The sequence below is a fragment of the Pelophylax lessonae genome (genome assembly GCF_965119305.1).
Source record: "Pelophylax lessonae genome assembly, chromosome: 6".
Lineage (NCBI taxonomy): Eukaryota > Metazoa > Chordata > Amphibia > Anura > Ranidae > Pelophylax > Pelophylax lessonae.
The window spans coordinates 82,487,442-82,508,370 of NC_138773.1; the positions used below are offsets into that span (position 1 = coordinate 82,487,442).

Sequence of the window (20,929 nt, forward strand, 5' to 3'; positions counted from 1 at the left end):
TAGTTTTTTTTTTTTTCCAAAATGTTTGTTTTTTTCATTTATATAGCAAAAAATAAAAAACTCAGTGGTGATCAAATGCCTCTAAAAGAAAGCTATATTTGTGTGAAAAAAATGATATAAATTTCAATTGCGTACAGTGTTGCATGACCGCACAATTGCCAGTTAAATAGCACAGTGCTAAATAGCAAAAAATGCACTGATCATAAAGGGGGTAAAACCTTTCTGAGTTCTAGTGGTTAATTAACTTTCTTTGACTTCAATTACAGTATTAACCCTGTTGATGTTTATCAGCACACATCCTTTGGCACATGTCAGTTTTATGGATGCCTCGTGTTTATTTTTATGTAGTAATGCTTCACTTATCATCACTGATGCCGCGTATAAAAATTGCAATGCGGTACAATAACAGGAAAGGTGGTGCCATCGCCACCACATTCCTGGATGTCAACAACGAACAATTTGGGGTGGTTTGTTTGGGATTTGGGTTTGCACTGGAAACTGCTTATGATGCTCACTTTGGAAGTACAATTCATTGATATTATTTAGTTGTGGATTTGGTGTGAACATTCTTTTTTTTATTTTTTATTCTTTATTTACATTTTTTTTTAACAAGAACATAGGTATGATCATAACATGTCATTTAACATCTCTTGCTCACAATATACATTACAGAGATGAGAATAAGGGTTGAAACTTCCAGAAAACATGAATACATTAGTGAACCTAATTTGGGTCAATGTACAGTATTTGACAGGAAATAGACAACAAATCCTAGATAAGGTATTAGAATGAGTAATCAATGTCAACATCCAAGTCCTTTACTTGTGTTCCAACAGTGTAACAAAAATATGTTAAGTTTTGGCATGCTAAGTAGGAAGACCTAGGAGAGTTCAAGGGAGGTTGGGGAGGTAGAAGAGGAAGATCAGGCATGTAGGGAGATACTGATTGACTCCTAATGCTGCCCCTTGCTCCCAGAATATTGTACAAGTGATTACGAGGGTGATATTAAGTCAGATTCAGATCTTTACCAAATGTTTTCAGAAATGCATTGAATAACTTCAGTTCTGTTAAAAATAATTATGAGATTTTGTATAAAATGCTTTAACGCCCTTTTCCATTTTATTAATTTTCAGCTTCAACCTTTCGGGAGGAAAAATGTCTTTGTACAGCCTCTGTTATTCCACTGGAGAAATTATGGAACTTTTGGCCTATCAAGCAAAATATTATGCTCATTTTAGTTATGTAAACTTTGTGCTAGCTCTGGCGACCTGCATCATAGGACTGATTGGCAATGCCATCGTCATTTTTTTCAACATATTTGTAATGAAGAAACATAAATCTAAAATCTGGTTCTTGAACCTGGCCATCACTGATTTTGCCTCTCTTCTCTTATTGCCTCTGCACATCTTCGCTATGTTACAGGGCCACTGGCCCTATGGAAAGCACATCTGTCAGATGTTTCTCTTTGTTATTTTTGTTAATATGTATGCTAGCATCTTCATTCTCATAGCCTTAAATGTCAGTCGGGTTCTGTCGGTGGCAAAGCCAATGTATTATCGGATGTTTATCTCGCAACGTGTTTTACGATGGATTTGCGTATTGATATGGATAATAACTATATTGATTAGTTTTCCAGTTTTCATTTTTAGTGGTGAGTTTAAAATCGGAGACAATAGTTATTGTAGTTTTAATGTTGTTAAAGATTATGACAATGGGACATTTATTCCTACATATAATTTAACTGAACCTCTAAGCTTAGGAAAAAATGTTTCCCTAGAAGTGCACAAAACGTTCCACAATTTTTTCAAGGAATGTACACCTGAAGAGTGTTGCGGGGATGAGAACACACTAGCTACTTGGAATGACATAATATTTTCAACACAATGCTTTAGTATTCCTTTCTTGGTGATTGGCTATTTCTTTCCGCTCTGTGTTATATTATTTTCCAATATAACCATAGCTATACAGGCCCGAAAGTCTCAGACTGTGAACACCCATCGGCTCTATCAAATAGTCATCACCATCATTATAGTGTACTTTGTCAGTTGGACACCGCTCATTCTAGGTGAAATCATTTTTTTGACTGCTGTTAGAAATATGAATTTCATAGTCATGTTTAAGGTCATGATCTATATGCCACTCCTGGTTACCATTGCCTATACCAGCTTCTCCTTGAACCCTATAATATATGTGCTGGTTGGCCGACAGGCAAGGGCAGGCCTTGCAGACTTCTTAAGTAGCATAAAAGGGCAAGTCTAAAATGAACATATAATTATAGATGGAAGAATCATCCATTGTTTGAACAAGACCCCTTTTAACCACTTTAAGACCGGAAGATTTTCCCCCTTAATGACCAGGCCCTATTTTGCGATTTAGCACTGCGTTACTTTAACAGACAATTGCGCGGTTGTGCAATGCTGTAGCCAAATAAAATCAATGTCCTTTTTTTCCCCACAAATCGAGCTTTCTTTTTGTGGAATTTGATCACCTGTGTGATTTTTATTTTTTGCGCTATAAACAAAAAAAGAGTGACAATTTTGAAAACAAAAACAATATTTTTCACATTCCGCTATATAACATTCCCAAAAAAAATGTAAAAATCAAAATTTTTTAACATTTTAAGCCAATTTGTTTTCTGCTACATATTTTTGGTAAAAAAAAAAAAAGCAATAAGCGTATTTTGATTGGTTTGCGCAAAAGTTATCGCGTCTACTAACTACAGGAAAGTTTTGTGTAATTTTTATTGTTTTTTTTTTTTACTAGTAACGGTGGCAATCTGCAATTTTTTGCGGGACTGCGACATTGCGGTGGACAGATCGGACCCCTAACTGACATTTTTGACACTTTTGGGGGTACCAGTGACATTACTACAGTAATCAGTGCTAAAAACATGCATTGTTACTGTAATATTGACACTGGCCGGGAAGAGGTTAACCCTATGGATGATCAATGGGTTAAATGTGAGCCTAGGGGAGTGATTCTAACTGGGGGGGGGGGGGGGGTGGCTTGTGAAATGACCATAGAGTCATGTGATCCTATATAGAAGGATCACATGATCTCTATGATCATTCAAGGGAGAAGGACGGTCGGCTGTGTTTACATCAGCTGACCGTCCTTCTCTCTCAGCGGGGAGAGATCGCAGGTGTTAGGCGGCAATCGGAGCCGCATGACACTCGCAGCGGCTTCCCCGCTGATGAGTGGGGGCGGGAGCACGCCGGCAGCGGTGCACGCTCGCCCCCTAGCTTCCTGCGTGCGATCGATGTAGATCTACGTTGGTTTGCGCAGGAGAGCCACCCTGCCACAGTAAACCGGCAGGTGGTGGTCGGGAAGTGGTTAAAGTGAACAGCAGATGGATGGACGGATCTCATTGCAAGATTGTGAGAGAGATAAGAATTTTTTTGTTGGTTCAACCAATTTACATTCGCTTAATGCTGAATTCCAAGCACAATATCCATATCAGATGTAAATCCAATTTGTGTGTACCAAATGCCCTTACGACTTGCCCGGATATTACCTTTTAAAAGTAGCAGTGATATCTTCACTATGATGTACATATTCTGTACAGAGAGCAGAGCTTTTGTTGAGATCCAGCAGGTCCCCCAATAGAGGCTGCCTGCAGAAAACTGCATGCGGCATACACAAGTCAAGATACAAGAGGAGAGGACCACCCTGCACAAGGAGAGAGAAAGAGAGGGAGCGCACCAGTGGCCAATCCTTATTACAGGAAACTCCCGGAGGAAACTTGCAGGAGTTGTTTCATGCTCGATAATGGAAAAAATACACAATGGACTCCACTAACCTGGATTACATTTTACAAATTAAATATTACTTTGTGCTATAAAAGAAGGAAGAGATGTTTTGGATTAAACCTTCTTTAGTTTAACTGAGTATGAAAATTATCTAAATAAAACTGTTTTTCTTCACTGTCTTGAGTCCTGCTGATATATTACATTGTTATCTCAATTACTAATTATCAATATTAATGAATCTCATTTGCCAGATTATTAATTTCAACAAAAATATTCCCATAAGATTACAGTGTATATGCATTTAACATATTTAACATATTTTGAAATGTAAAAGCCTCCTTTGTGTAGACATCCAAAACATCTGGCAGTGCCACTGGGTGCCGCCATCTTGGATGTGATGTCTGTCCCTGCAGACTCAGAGCTGCCACTCAGATGACACACTAAAGTATATCCTTCAGCTTTTCAGCTCCTTATTAGTATCTTTTTCATTGTAGTAAAAAAAAAATGTTATACTCTATATAGTATTCCCCTTTTGCTCCTCCCCTGACAGCTTTAACCACTTAAGCCCCGGAGGATTTTCCTGCTAAACGACCAGGGGGTATTTTGCGATTCGGCACTGCGTGACTTTAACAGACAATTGCACGGTCGTGCGACGCTGTATCTAAACGAATTTGGCGTCCTTTTTTTCCCACAAACAGAGCTTTCTTTTGGTGGTATTTGATCACCCGTGCGATTTTTACTTTTTGTGCTATAAAAAAAAAAAGAGCGTACATTTTGCAAAAATAACAATATTTTTCACATTTTTTTATATGAAATTCCCCAAAAAAAAAATGTAAAAATCAAAATTTTTAAAAATTTTCGGCCAATTTGTTTTATGCTACCTATGTTTGGTAAAAAAAATCGCAAAAAGCGTATTTTGATTGGTTTGCGCAAAAGTTATCGCGTTTACTAACAAAGGGAAAGATTTCTGTCATTTTTGGTGTTTTTTTTTTTAACGTGTAATGGCGGCGATCTGCGATTTTTTTTGCGGTACTGCGACATTGGGGCGGACAGATCGGACCCTTGACTGACATTTTTGACACTTTTAGGGGTTACCAGTGACATTTCTACAGTAATCAGTGCTATATATATGCACTGTTACTGTAAAAATACACTGGTAGTGAAGGGGTTAACTTTATTTGGGAGGGAGGGGCTGTGTGTGTCCCTAGGGGCGTGCTTTCTACTGTGATTGGCTGTGGCTTGAGCTGTAAGGACACTGATCAACGGATCTACATAGTAGATCCATGTGATCAGTGTTTTTACAGCGAGGAGAATGACAGGTGGCTTGTTTACACAAGCTGCCTGACATTCTCCCTCTCCCCCGCCGATCGCTGAGTGACCGGCGGACATCGGGTCCGCTGGTCACACGCGCGGGGGGGTCCGTGACCACGCGGGAGCGGGAGCGCGCCTCCACGGGCGCGCGCTCGCTCCCCAGAGCCTCACAGGCGAGCGACGTAGACCTACGTCACTCTGCCTGTGAGGGGCTGACTGCCGCAGTAAATATACTGTGAGCAGTCGGCAAGCGGTTAAAAAAGGTTATGTAGGGAGGTGAGGGCAGGGGTTGAGGAGCTGGGCCACCATAGACAGTAATTAGGCACTTCCAGAAGAGAAGTTGTCTATGCTGTGAAAGAAGGGAAGGGACTGTGTCAGGGAATTTACTCTTCCAGGAGTAGTCATATTTTATAGCATGTTCCAAGGCACATTGCTAGTGATTAACCACTTCAATACCAGACACTTTCACCCCCCTTCCTGCCCAGGCCAATTTTCAACTTTCATCGCTGTCACACTTTAAATGACAGTTGCACGGTCATGTAACCCTGTACCCAAACTCAATTTTTATAATTCTTTTCACACAAATAGAGCTTTCTTTTGGTGGTATTTTATCACCACCGTGTGGTTTTTTTTTTTTTGCTAAATAAAGAAAAAAAGTTTAACGATTTTGGAAAAAAGCAGGTTTTTCTTTTGTTTCTGTTATAACATTTTGCAAATAAATAATCTTTTGATTATGAACTCTGCTACATTTCTTTGGTGAAAATAACCCAAATGTATATTATTTAGTCTGTGGAAAAGTTATCCATAGAGTCCCCAATCTATGGTATATACAGCGGGTAAAAGAAGTATTGAACTAGGTCACCATTTTTCTAGGGAAACATATTCATACAGTAAAGGTGCTATTGACATGACATTTTCACCACATATTGCTAACAACCTATTCAATCTATAAATACAAAGAATACAAAGCGCAGGCCGATACTGGGAGGATGTCATATGACATCCACCCAGAACGGGAAAATTCCCGTGTGGGAAGCAGTTAAAATAATCATTTTTGGAAAAGAAAAACACTGCAAGTAAGAGTGTAAGGTCAGCAATGGCAGTCTCTACTTCATTCTCTGTACAGAATTCTTTTAAAGTGGACCTCTTATTCAAAAATGTAAAAAAAAACCTTCAAAGAAATTTAGAAAATCATTGTAAAGCCTTCCATAGGCTCTGATGACATTGGCTGTGCCTCTTAGCTGCTGCATAGAAGTCTTTTGATGACGAAACGCATCAGAGCATGGACACGCGGTCACCCTGACAACCGGATATCTGAGCGGCTGCCACGAACCTCTTCTGAAGCTTCCGGACACTGACTAGCGGGACAGTGAGCATCCGGCGCCTGAGCCAGCGTCCGTGTGTGTCATCACTGTGCTGTGTTATACCCTGCTCTTTATGGTTTTTCATTGTGAGTGTTTTTCTAGGGGAGAATAGGGTTTTAATAAAGCATTATTATAAACATATTTCCCTATGAAGCCCTTGTTATTTCTCTCCATGCTACAATATCTTTATAAAGGTGCTATTGACATGAAATTTTCACCACATATCGGTAACAACCTATGATATCCGTAAATACAAAGAATACAAAGCGTGGGCCGATCCTGGGAGGATGTCTTATATAACATCAACCCAGAATGGGAAAATTCCGGGGTGGGAAGCAGTTAAAAAAATAATTTTTGGAAAAGAAAAACACTGCAAGTAAAAATGTAAGGTCAGCAATGACAGCATCCACTTCATTCTCTGTTCAGAATTATTCTCTGTTCAGGCTTAAAAATAAAGTGGACCTCTTATTCAAAAATGTAAAATAAAAAATTCTATTGTACAATCCCTTCAAAGAAATTTAGAAAATCATCACAAAGCCTTCCATAGGCCCCGATGACATTGGTTGTGCCTCTCAGCTGCTTTCTGTGAAGGCAAGGTTATCAGTGCCTTATGGGCAGCTCTTAGAACTAAAATCTGAGCTCTTGTGAAATATCACAAGATCTTGCTTACTCCTTCAAAGACTTTTGGAGGAACCATGGAAACAAAACAAGGAGTGGGTATCACTGCGAACATCAGAGTGAAAGCAACAAGTCTAGCACCAGATCTCCTGTGTAACTCTACACGGGTAATCAGGCAATAAGGCACACTGAGAATTTGCCCAGTGGGCTGAGGCCATGGGGCCGTATGTCCTGGTGGGGCCCAAGGTAGCTGGGCTTCTCCTTGAGCTCGTGCCACTCACCTGGTCTCTTCGTGGCTTACCAACCAGTCGGCTGGCAGTTCAGTTCAGCTGTCGGCCCAGGAGGGGAAAACTACAGGTCAGGTGACCTGTGACCATGTATAGGGAGGGGATCTGGAGGAGACGCTGGACCAGAAGGAAAGTAGGTGCATATAGGAAAAAGGCAAAGGTTGTGGGACTTTAAGTGAGGTCAGTCATTAATAAATGTTAGAGGTAATATGCAATGTCACAAAAATGAATAATTTATTACATATTTGATAAAGGGTACAATGTTATAAATACAGATAAAAAATTAAAAATATTCACATATCAAAAACTGAACATGAAGTATATAAATTCATAAAAATATATTTGCATAATAATCAATCAATGAATACATAATCCGTCAATACATTGTATAAATGAGCAACATGACCTCCTTCCTTTTTGGAACTTTCCCCTTTTTTTGGGCTACCTTAGTAAGTAGCTTTATATTGGAGCAATGGTTACTTTTCCTACATATATGTTACACCTCAATGTTAATCTATATTTACAGACCCAGAATTTCAAACTAGCTCCTGATGAGTGGACGTTGAGCCACGAAACGCGTAGAGCCTATAAGATATGAAGATAAACTATTTGAAGACTGACTTACATGTTGCTCATTTATACAATGTATTGACGGATTATGTATTCATTGATTGATTATTATGCATGGACTCACTCTGAGGATTGTTACCAATTTAGTTACTTTGTCATCTGCATTTATATTAATAATTGTTGAGCTTTATTATATGTATACTCACTGACTCGGTTTCAGCACATGCCCTTGCATTATTTGTGTATTCACTGACCTATTTCTATTTCCAGCACATGCACTTTAGCAATTGTTATTTGCACATGTTTATATATTGACATGCATCAATTTTAGAACATGCACTTTAATTGACATTTTCACATGTTTATTTATTTACTTGTGGGTATACGATAGCGCAGCAGCACTATCTTTTATTACTTTACCTTTGGCTATGGATTGGCTAATCGGTGCTAGCAGCAATCAGTTATTATTTTCATTGAATAGTGATAGCGTGGAAATATTGTTTTATCTCTATCTTTTTCACAAGCTAGCCACATAGAGAGAACCCCAAATCCGAGGATCACCTTCAGACTTTCTAGAAGCATAAATTACACCCATAAAATGACCATATTTTGGGAAGCAATTACCACAAGATATATTTTCTAAAAGTCATAGTGAGTCTTTTGTAAAAGTCATTTTTTCCCACAAGTTTTTTGGAAAATGAGGCAAAATAAATAAAAATGTATTTCCATAAAATTCTATTTCTAACACACAGCATGGATATTATGCCTCAAAATTAATTCTGCAAATCCATCAGAGTATGAAGATACCACATGTGTAAGACCTTTTCAGTGTTTGGACTGAATATGTTCCTGACATTGCAACCTGTGTATCACAAAAATCAACCAACACTTTATAGAACACAATTTACTGTAATGGTCATCTTTGTACAAGTTGTTGTCAGTAAATATAGCAGTGAATAGTGTAGCTTCACCTACAGCAATCCCTGTTCCTAAAGCTTAAGCAGGCCTAACCTTCTGGTATATGGCTGCCCCCATAGCACAATGCTATGTTCACTGGCTAAGAAGTGCAGGGGGCTGAAGAAAGTGTAAACAAAAGAGTACTTGTGGTTTCAGTAGTGCATTTGTCTGCATAGGTTAGGTGGCACTAGTGTCTCGCAGGAATGTATCCAGTAGGATGTGCCGAAGGGTCAGTACTGGTGTCCGGCAGAGTCATGGTCAGAAAACAGGCAAAACATTGGTCCAAGCATCAAGCAGGAACATTGTCCACAAACAAGCCAGGGTCAGTGCAGGCATTAGGCAGACATGGTCAGCACATAGCCAAAGGATTGATCAAGGTGGAAAGATCAGGCTTAGGGCCTCGTTCAGGTAAAATTGGACACAGGGTAGTGACTTTTTTCCCACTCAAAGCTCTTTGAAACCTGCAGACTCCAGACTAGTGATGGATCGAACACCCCCCTGTTCGGTTCACACCAGAAGATCTCGAACAGGGAAACAGTTCTAGCGAACATGCGAACTCTATTAAAGTGTAAAGGTTTAATAAAGTCTTATACGAAAGTTATTGTCATAAAAAGTGTATGGGGACCTGGGCACTGCACTGGGTGACATGTATCAATGCAACACACAAACAGCTAATGTTTGAGTCGAACTTAGGTTCGACTCGAACAGAGACCACCACTCGACCCTGATCCAGATATTATTGGTTGATTAGCAGGCCAAGATCAGTTCAGGCGGCAGGCGAAGGCATGGTCGATTAAAGTGATTGTAAACAATGACCTTGTAAAACAACCCTGTCGGTTTAAAATAGAAATGAAAGGCAAAACATTTGTGTAGAGATAATAAAACATACATATATCTTTTTTCCCCTTTTAATATATGTAAGTGATCACATTCCCTCTGTTCTCAGCTGCATAAGAGCTGGGGAAGGAGAAGCAACAGTACACTGAGCTTCCCAGTTAAAGACTGTGCGGGGGTGTGTGTCAGAACCACTTTGATCAGCACAGCTAGAGAACTGGTCACGCTGTGTTCTCCTTCTTAGTGTGGTCAGTTTTTATTAGGTAAGCAGATGGACTGGCAGGAATACCATAGATTTCACACAAAGGAAGCAATGCAACAAGAACAGGATACTTTTTCATTCAAGTACTTGGTATATTTGTATATATTCACCCCCGTGTCTGGCCCGTTTACTTGACAGATATTGTTTGATGCCCAGCCTGCTGGTAAAATGGATATAGGACTCAACTACACAGATATGTTTGACAGGAAAATACATTCCAGAAAATTCTAGGTTAAAATAATTCATCAGTGGCCTCATTTTTTAAAGCTTGTTGTGTTGTGATTTCTAGGAGGGCACAGGGAACTGCAGTTGAAGTGTAGAAATCACATAATTATTTTTATAGCTGGTCCTGGACATAGGGGAGGAATAGAGTAACATATGGTGAACAGGGTGTGTGGAACAATAGGCATGCAGTTCATTTTTCATTCTATATTTCATGTGAGGCCAAGAAACACTTTAAATTCTTGAACGGAGACGAGTTTCCACTCAAATGGATGACCATACTGTAAACAAAATCAGAAAGGGGGTTTGGTGTAACCAAAAACTGCGCAAATGGTTCAACCGTGTATATAAATATATATAAAATATAAATATATGTGAATAAATAAATAATTATTAATTTAAAGGAATTGCTTCCTTATAGTGAGCAGCAACAAAAAAAGCAAATGTGCTGAACGATTGTTTAAAAGAAGGAAAGTGTCGCGCTCAAACATAAATATAAAGTGCCTGTGCAGATATTAGATCAACAATTCATAATTAGTACCAATCCAAATTCAAAACATCAATCAATCTGTGCCCAACATTATAAAGTGCAAACAGTCCATATGCAGCATCAACCAGTCCACATATCATTGGTGTCACACAATGTAGCAGAGACTTGATAGTTAGTGCAGATTAAGCCTTCACCTCCACACTTCACCCAGTGATCTAGTAAGGTACTTCTTACCGGAAATATATGACCCCTTGATTATAGGGGGTCACATAGACATTTTCTCCAACTCAATGCACGATCCTCAGCTCCTCTGTCACACAATAGGTTCCAGTAACAAGCCTTTAGAGCATAGCTCGGATCAGGTGGCAAACATGGGTGGAATGAAAAGAGACTCTCATGGTGCAGTAAATCAAAACATGTCGCTTTATTTAAAAAGAAATGCACTTACTAGAATCTCCATAAAGACCGTAGCCACTTCCGGGTTAGAGGAGCGCTGTACGATCGGCAGTGCTCTCAACCCCGCTGTATACTTTTATGAGAAAGGCGATTCTTCCGGTAAGGAGTACCTTACTAGATCACTGGGTGAAGTGTGGAGGTGAAGGCTTAATCTGCACTAACTATCAAGTCTCTGCTACATTGTGTGACACCAATGATATGTGGACTGGTTGATGCTGCATATGGACTGTTTGCACTTTATAATGTTGGGCACAGATTGATTGATGTTTTGAATTTGGATTGGTACTAATTATGAATTGTTGATCTAATATCTGCACAGGCACTTTATATTTATGTTTGAGCGCGACACTTTCCTTCTTTTAAACAATCATACTGTAAACAAAGCTGGGTTTTTATTTGATGTACTGATGGACACAAAGATTGCATTGGTCCACAAACGTATTCAACAATCTTTTGTGAAAATTAAATTCACAAAATGAATGGGTGTAAAATTTTGAGATTCTGCCTGAATGCTTGGCTCTGCTTTAAATGGGAGGTGTTTGCCATAGGTTCTGCTGAATCGGAAGGTAGCCATACAGAATTTAAAGGAAAAGAAAAGGGAAGCTGGCGCTCTGGGCTGCTATAGTGGGGTCGGTTATGACCAGTATGTAAGTGACTAAACCATAAATATACATGCAGGTAGTGTAATAAAAACAATACATTTATATGCATGACATTCCATGAGAGATATTCAAGTCCATCATAATAATAAATGACAAGGGGAAAGAGAGTGCCAGTAGGACCGGAATATGAGTCTGCACAAAAGCTCTACAGCACAGGGAAGTCGACTCTGTGAAAAAGGCAAAAACAAACAAACGGAGCGCCTCTAAGTGCAGTAAGGCTTTATTCCAGGAAGCACACAATAATATGTAAACTCACATGAGATAAAAGGTAATAGGCTCGATCTGGTGCCGGTGGTCCGCGGAGATCTGGCACCAGATCGAGCCTATTACCTTTTATCTCATGTGAGTTTACATATTATTGTGTGCTTCCTGGAATAAAGACTTACTGCACTTAGAGGCGCTCCGTTTGTTTATACAGAATTTAAAAGTGACTCTGGGGCACTAGAATGGGCCTTGGTGGCTGACGTGACACCCCACTACTAGTACTTGGCCTTTAATCCAGGTGTATTTCACTGCTGATGCTAGGCACTTCACAGGGATGTATTGCACTGCTGGTGGTTCCCTGCCCCTCTTCAGAATGCCTTTCTTTTTGTTGGTACCCTCTCCTCCTCTAAATTGGTCACTGAACTGCTGCTGTCCAGGGGTTTATATTCAGAATCTGAGTCTGACAGTGAGAGTTCCTGGCAGGACACATTTGTATGACGGAAATCAGGATGCTGGCATGGCAGTGATCAGGACACTCTGGTATGGTGGTGATCTGGACACACTGGTATGATGGCGATCAGGACACACTAGTATAGCAATGATTAGGACACTGGTATGGTGGTGATCAGGATGCTGGTATGACAGTGATTAGGACACTGATATGGTGGTGATCAGAACACTGATATGGTGGTGATCAGGACACTGGTATGGTCGTGATCAGGACGCAGGTATGGCAATGATTAGGACACTATTTTGGTGGTGATCAGAATGCTGATATACAGTGCCTTGCGAAAGTATTCGGCCCCCTTGAACTTTGCGACCTTTTGCCACATTTCAGGCTTCAAACATAAAGATATAAAACTGAAATTTGTTGTGAAGAATCAACAACAAGCGGGACACAATCATGAAGTGGAACAAAATTTATTGGATATTTAAAACTTTTTTAACAAATAAAAAACTGAAAAATTGGGCGTGCAAAATTATTCAGCCCCTTTACTTTCAGTGCAGCAAACTCTCTCCAGAAGTTCAGTGAGGATCTCTGAATAATCCAATGTTGACCTAAATGACTAATGATGATAAATAGAATCCATCTGTGTGTAATCAAGTCTCCGTATAAACGCACCTGCACTGTGATAGTCTCAGAGGTTCGTTTAAAGCGCAGAGAGCATCATGAAGAACAAGGAACACACCAGGCAGGTCCGAGATACTGTTGTGGAGAAGTTTAGAGCCGGATTTGGATACAAAAAGATTTCCCAAGCTTTAAACCTCCCAAGGAGCACTGTGCAAGCGATAATATTGAAATGGAAGGAGTATCAGACCACTGCAAATCTACGAAGACCTGGCCGTCCCTCTAAACTTTCAACTCATACAAGAAGAAGACTGATCAGAGATGCAGCCAAGAGGCCCATGATCACTCTGGATGAACTGCAGAGATCTACAGCTGAGGTGGGAGACTCTGTCCATAGGACAACAATCATATCGTCGTATACTGAACAAATCTGGCCTTTATGGAAGAGTGGCAAGAAGAAAGCCATTTCTTAGGCTACATTCACACCTGAGCGTAGCGTTTTTCGCGCGTTTTTTACCGCGATTTTACAGCGATTTTTGCGGCGTTTTTTACCGCGATTTTACCGCGATTTTTACCGCAATTTTTGTGCAGGCGTTTTTAGATTGAATAGAGATCAATGGAAAACGCCTGTAATCTGCCCAAAAAGAAGCTCATGTTCTTTTTTGAGCGTTGGGCGTTTTGTATACAGCGTCAAAACGCTCAGATGTGAACAGGGGCCATTGAAATGAATAGGATTTGTCTTGTTGGGCGTTTTGAGAGCTGATCCTAGAGCAGAAAAACGCCCCAAAAACGCCCCAAAACGCCTAGATGTGAACAGAGCCTTAAAGATATCCATAAAAAGTGTCGTTTAAAGTTTGCCACAAGCCACCTGGGAGACACACCAAACATGTGGAAGAAGGTGCTCTGGTCAGATGAAACCAAAATCAAACTTTTTGGCAACAATGCAAAACGTTATGTTTGGCGTAAAAGCAACACAGCTCATCACCCTGAACACACCATCCCCACTGTCAAACATGGTGGGGGCAGCATCATGGTTTGGGCCTGCTTTTCTTCAGCAGGGACAGGGAAGATGGTTAAAATTGATGGGAAGATGGATGGAGCCAAATACAGGACCATTCTGGAAGAAAACCCGATGGAGTCTGCAAAAGACCTGAGACTGGGACGGAGATTTGTCTTCTAGCAAGACAATGATCCAAAACATAAAGCAAAATCTACAATGGAATGGTTCACAAATAAAAATATCCAGGTGTTAGAATGGCCAAGTCAAAGTCCAGACCTGAATCCAATCGAGAATCTGTGGAAAGAACTGAAAACTGCTGTTCACAAATGCTCTCCAACCAACCTCACTGAGCTCGAGCTGTTTTGCAGGGAGGAATGGGCAAACATTTCAGTCTCTCAATGTGCAAAACTGATAGAGACATACCCCAAGCGACTTACAGCTGTAATCGCGGCAAAAGGTGGCGCTACAAAGTATTAACTTAAAGGGGCTGAATAATTTTGCACGCCCTATTTTTCAGTTTTTTATTTGTTAAAAAGTTTTAAATATCCAATAAATTTCGTTCCACTTCATGTTTATGTCCCACTTGTTGTTGATTCTTCACAAAAAATTACAGTTTTATATCTTTATGTTTGAAGCCTGAAATGTGGCAAAAGGTCGCAAAGTTCAAGGGGGCCGAATACTTTCACAAGGCACTGTAGCAGTGATTAGGACACTGGTATGGTGGTGATCAGAACACTGGTATGGTGGTGATCAGAACACTGGTTTGGTGGTGATCAGGAGGACACTGGTATGGCAGCGATCAGAACATTGGTATGGTAGTGACATGGACACTGGTGCTGGTGCACAGCGGTCTGGCGTCACTGCAATCAGGGACACTGTTCCTGGTAGCACTGGTGACACTTGGACACTTGAATAAGGTGACCAGGATTTTAAAATGAAATCCAGGGACATATTTATTTTTTTTAATGGCAAATGGTAAACTATTTTAGAAACATATTTTCCTTAAATTATATATGCAGTGTATGTGGTATGCGTTTATTAAATGATTGTATGATATATACGTTATTTCTCCCATTTCGCCCATGAGATAAAAAAAAAAAAATGATATTTGTTAGAAATATAGTATATACTTGTCAATAAATATATAATTCGTGTTGCGCAAAATAAAAATCTATCCAAATGTGTAAAAATTAAAAATATGTAGCAAACATTTTTTATAAATATATATATGTGTATAACCCTCAAGCAAAAGATTCCAATTTCATAATCTTAAATTGCTGTATCATAAATAAAATCCAATGATGAAAAGTATATATATATATATATATATATATATATATATATATATATATATAGTTGTGTACAGTGCGATTCCTAAAAATAATATAAATATATATATGTGTATTACCGTCAAGCAAAATATTCCAATTTCATAATCTTAAAATGCTGTATCATAAATAAAATCCAATGATGAAAGGTAAAAAAATATATATAGTTGTGTACAGTGCGATTCCTAGAAATGAATATGAATTGTGCTATAAGAAAGTGCAAAGTGCTAAATCACAAGTGTGTATCACAATAAATCCTTGTGCTTAAATGTACTGCATATCAATCCATACAATATATAAAGTGCTATAAATGATAAGTAGTATCTGTGGTAAAATAATAAATATATAAGTCCATGCGGCAAATAGCAATCAAGTGTCCAATAAAGTCTTTTGTGACAATCTGTGCAAATAAATCTTCTATAAGTGCTCAAGCCCCCAATTCGTGTCCTATCCTCTGCAGTGGATTCAGCCCAACAGCCTGACAGTCTCGCAAATCTCTTGGCGAAGCGCTCCGTCCGTCCTTACCCTTCCCCTACGCGTGACGACACAAGGGACCACGTGTCTTCCTCAGGGGGATTTGATCCCCTCGAGGCGTTAACCATTTGATATCCAGCATTTGAGCCCAATTGAATCTAACATAAGGTGAGCGCCCAATCACAAGGTGGTGCACGATTAGGAGTGAGTTGTGACACCCCGGTCACTCACCTGGTTTGGGGACACTGCCACGAATTGGGGGCTTGAGCACTTATAGAAGATTTATTTGCACAGCTTGTCACAAAAGACTTTATTGGACACTTGATTGCTATTTGCCGCATGGACTTATATATTTATTATTTTACCACAGATGCTACTTATCATTTATAGCACTTTATATATTGTATGGATTGATATGCGGTACATTTAAGCACAAGGATTTATTGTGATACACACTTGTGATTTAGCACTTTGCACTTTCTTCTAGCACAATTCATATTCATTTCTAGGAATCACACTGTACACAACTATATATATATATTTTTTTACCTTTCATCATTGGATTTTATTTATGATACAGCATTTTAAGATTATGAAATTGGAATCTTTTGCTTGAGGGTTATACACATATATATATTTATATTATTTTTAGGAATCGCACTGTACACAACTATATATATATATATATATATTTTTTTTTTATATATACTTTTCATCATTGGATTTTATTTATGATACAGCAATTTAAGATTATGAAATTGGAATCGTTTGCTTGAGGGTTATACACATATACAGTACATATTTATAAAAAATTTTTGCTACATATTTTTAATTTTTACACATTTGGATAGATTTTTATTTTGCGCAACACTAATTATGTATTTATTGGCTCTTTGCACTTTATGAGAAGTGAAGTGTTTGCGACATTTTAAAAATCTAAAACAGGAAGGTTGCTCGCAGGAATCTTTGATTCTGATAGTATATACTTGTACTTCCTCCATTACACAACTCATGAACAGTCACTACAATGCAGAGCGCTATACTGCAAAATCATGAACCCATTGACTTCAGCCATCACTTCTCCTTCTCTTTCCTTTGTCCCCCAGTAGTGGGTCCTCATATATGAGTTTCTTCTGACACAAGCCCTGGAGGGCAGCTCCACTTTCAGCTACAGACCTGCGAAGAAATGGTTGGGGGTAGTTACATCTTTCTGCTTCCCCCCAATTGAGTACTCCATTACAGTCTCTCATCAGTTCAGCTCTGCAAAGAGCCCTCTCTCTCACTCAGACACAGGTCACAAACCTACATGGTGTTGGCCAAGGGTGTCCTGTCCCCATACCCAAACTATCTGGCCCCGCCCACTACAGATGAATGCACATTACAAATGAAAGGGCACATACACCACCATTATATCACCGGGGGGTAGCACTACTTAACAGGCACTACATTTGCCAACAAACCTATAGGCTGCAGTTCCTCTGACTTCACGGGCTGTGTGTTTGTCCCAGAACAGTGATTACTGAAGCTAAAGACAACCAGAGAACGAACATTCACAGAAGGAGGTCAGTAATAGCAGCCTGTACTTTGTTCCCTGTACAGAATTCCATTAAATTGGTCCCTTTAGTCCAAGATAAAAATAGGCCTATTGTACAAACTTCAGACACATTTAGAAAGCGTCAAAATGTTTATCTGAAACATTGCATTCAGCAACAAAAAACACTGACTTTAATGATTCTAAAGTGCTTTTCCAGTAGCTTTTAGAACTAGCATTTGACCTCTTGCCAAACCTCAAAAGATCTTGTTTACTCTTTTAATAGACGTTTGTTGAAACCATAGAAGCATGTACTGTAAACCATCACGGTACAGCTCCAAGTCTGGTGCATGAGCCTTAGGAGATCTTACGTAGTTTGTGAGTTTTCATGTTGCCACAGCTTAAACTGCAGTCTTCTCACATAATTTATAATAAAAACATCTTTGCTATTCTGAAGCTTCCCTCTAACCACTTTGCATATTATTGTATATATACTGTTATTCTGTTCTTGCCAAATATGCTGTAGAAATCTCCCTCCACTAAGTCTGGCTGCAGCCATTTTAACTGTGGGTAGCTGAAGCTGCTGACTGTTCACTTCCTGGATTTACACAGACACAGATGTAGCACCCTCCTAGGTAAGTGCTAGAAAAACCATAAGGGAGGCCCTGTTTGCTTATCAGGGGGGGCCTAATTGTTCAGTCAGGCTGTCATGTGTTTTCAGGGTGTCTGTTGAGTTGGGGAGTCTCCCCACTGGGTCCAATGGTGGGTTCCTATTGGACAGTAGAGGAAACCTAACCAATAGCACACCAGGGCTTGTATCTATCCCAGAGGGCAGAATCTGCTGCAAAGTACCCTGGGAGAGGGTATAAGTCTGAGGGGAACACATGACGCAGCATCTTTGGCGGAAAGCAGAGTCCCAGGAGGAGGGTGACGGCTGTCTCTCCTCCTGTCAGCATGAGGAAAAGGTCCTTGGCAGTTGGCCTAGAGGACGGAAGGTTGAGCTGAGCTGCAGAGGGATCCAGTGTGCTGTGGACCGAGTTGAGCTGCTGGGCAGAGGTTTCCAGGAAAAGCAGTGTCGTGAGTACTATAAACTGCCCAGGGGTCTGCCTAGGAGAGGGGACCACTCCAGAAGGTCAGAGGGATCCAGGAGCCAGCTAACCAGTAGAGAAGGCTTAGAAAAGGGGTGCCAGAGTCTAAGCCCTGAAGAGAAGTGTGTGAAAGAGGGTGCCGCTGCGGGCCCTGAAGCATACAAGTGTTTAGCAGTGCAGCAGTGATAAAGTAACTACTGCAGCAAGGAGTGCCAAAGGGAGCTTCAAAAGGACTTGAGTCACAAGGAGGTGATCAGAAGTCAGTTCAGTATTAACAAGCAGCAGGCCATCGTTAACCAGCGTTAACCGGCGTTAACCGGCATTGACCGGCATTAAGCCAGCATCAAGTCAGCGCCAACAGGCATTTTTTCAGTTGCCCCCTGTAAATTGTGCATAGTTGAGCCAAAGATACTGGACTGGTTATTGTTTCAGTGCTCACACTTGGAGGAACATGCACAAAGGTACTTTTGTTGCACCCGGTGACCCAAGGGGATCCATATCCAGCAAAATATTTGGGAACCCTGCTACACACACATACACACACATATTGTCAGGATCTGTGTCATTACATGGGTCACCTGCTGGTGGCACTGTTGTTCCTGGAACTGAGGGGCGCAGTTCCAGGGCCCACCAGCGGGTGTCTCCCAGCAGCTGGACTGTTCTTTTAATTAAGCTGCACCTGAGGAGGACTGCTGAGGGAATATAAGCCCGCCCTTCACTGAGGCTCAGTGCTTCAGTATTTTCTCTGCTAGCCGTGTCCCTGTCTGAACCTGTATCCTGAAACCTGTATCCTGATCCTGAGTCCTGTTCCCTGCATCCTGCTTCCTGTACCTGGCTCCCTGCTTTCCTTGTCTCCTGTCCCTGTCCTGTCCTGCTATTGTTTGCTCCATCCCTTTGTATATAGTTTGTTAGGTTCTATTGGGGTTTTTGTACTGTTATCATTTATATTTTGTTTACTTGTTTATGGTCACTGGTGTTGGTATTGGAGTGTGTCATTTTGCTTAATAAACTTATTTACATCTTTATCCATCTGGGTCCTGATTCCTTGGTGCAGCCAACTGATCTGATCACCCTTGCTGGATGCCTGCATGTGGTATCCCTGACAGAATACTGAAGCCACTAACGATCAGATCGGTTGCACCTGGGAATTAGGAATTTTCTGGTTGTTGCAAGATGCAGTCAGAGGAGGTCTTTTATTTTTCTTTGCTTGTAACAGAAGACAGGGAATATTGTTGCCAAATTTTGAAAACTTACACTAGCGAGCAGTTGTTGGAATGCATCCGTCTGGCCCACTCGTTTGTTGACAAAGGCAGAGTTTTGTTCAAAGAGATTCAGCCACTTATTCAGCTCTGTGCAGAGTTGGCTTTATCTAATACCCCTAAGGGTGGTGATGATTATTCTCCTCCTTTTAGTGTCTCTCAGGTGGTATCTCTTGTGTGGCTCTTGGAAGATGATAAACCCTATTTTATTGAACATTATTCAGTGTATTCTCCAGAGGCCCTGTTGGATTGCATGAATGCTGTATATTCTCTAATCAGACAAGGGGGTTGTAAATTGAGTTTTGTTCAGGCCTTATTGCAAACCTGGTCAGATCTTTCCAATTTAGCATCAGCTAACTCACACCAATCCACTTCTGCCTCTGGACACCAGTTTTCTCAAAGTTTATCCTCTCCGTTACCCGTAGCAACCACAGCTGCAGTTAGGTATGGTTTGCTTTCCACTGCTTGTTCATATCCTGGCTTAACGAGTTGCACTTTTCCTGCATTTAACTCTGTGACAACTTCCTCTACTACTCTGTTGCCTCTAGCAACCTCTCAGAAATTCTCCTCTAACTGTCTCTCCTTTTCCACCATCTCCCAATACTGCCATTTCGCTTCCATCTACTTCACAATCTATTCATAGCCCTGCAACCACTAGCAAGATTTCTGTATCTAAACCTAAAAAGAAAAGGAGATTTTTCCCAACACATACAATTATACCTGTTACCCAGCCTGCTGATCCAGTGCCCGCTGATCTGGTGCCTCCTACTGAGCCTGTTGATCCAGTGCCCACTGATCCGGTGCCTCCTACTGAGCCTGCTGATCCAGTGCCCGCTGTTCTGATGTCTGTTGTTCCAGTGCCTGCTGATCCAGTGCCCACTGATCCGGTGCCTCCTACTGAGCCTGCTGATCCAGTGCCCACTGTTCTGATGCCTGCTGTTCCAGTGCCCGCTGATCTGGTGCCTCCTACTGAGCCCGCTGATCCAGTACCTGCTGTTCCGGTGCCCGCTGATCCGGTGCCTCCTACTGAGCCTGCTGATCCAGTGCCCACTGATCCGTTGCCTTCTACTGAGCCTGCTGATCCAGTGCCCGCTGTTCTGATGCCTGTTGTTCCAGTGCCCGCTGATCCAGTGCCCACTGATCTGGTGCCTCCTACTGAGCCTGCTGATCCAGTGCCCACTGTTCTGATGCCTG

At 40.7% G+C, this 20,929-nt stretch overlaps 1 protein-coding gene across 1 annotated transcript; it reads left to right on the top strand.

Annotated features, from left to right (window-relative positions):
• Nucleotides 1–1,155: 1,155 nt before the first annotated feature.
• Nucleotides 1,156–2,259, top strand: LOC309558626 (chemerin-like receptor 1; the record flags this gene model as incomplete). The annotated part of the gene is made up of 1 exon (XM_082261692.1): nucleotides 1,156–2,259. One exon carries the CDS (start codon nucleotides 1,156–1,158, stop codon nucleotides 2,257–2,259), a length of 1,104 nt encoding a protein of 367 aa, XP_082117818.1.
• Between the last annotated feature and the right edge of the window lie 18,670 nt (nucleotides 2,260–20,929).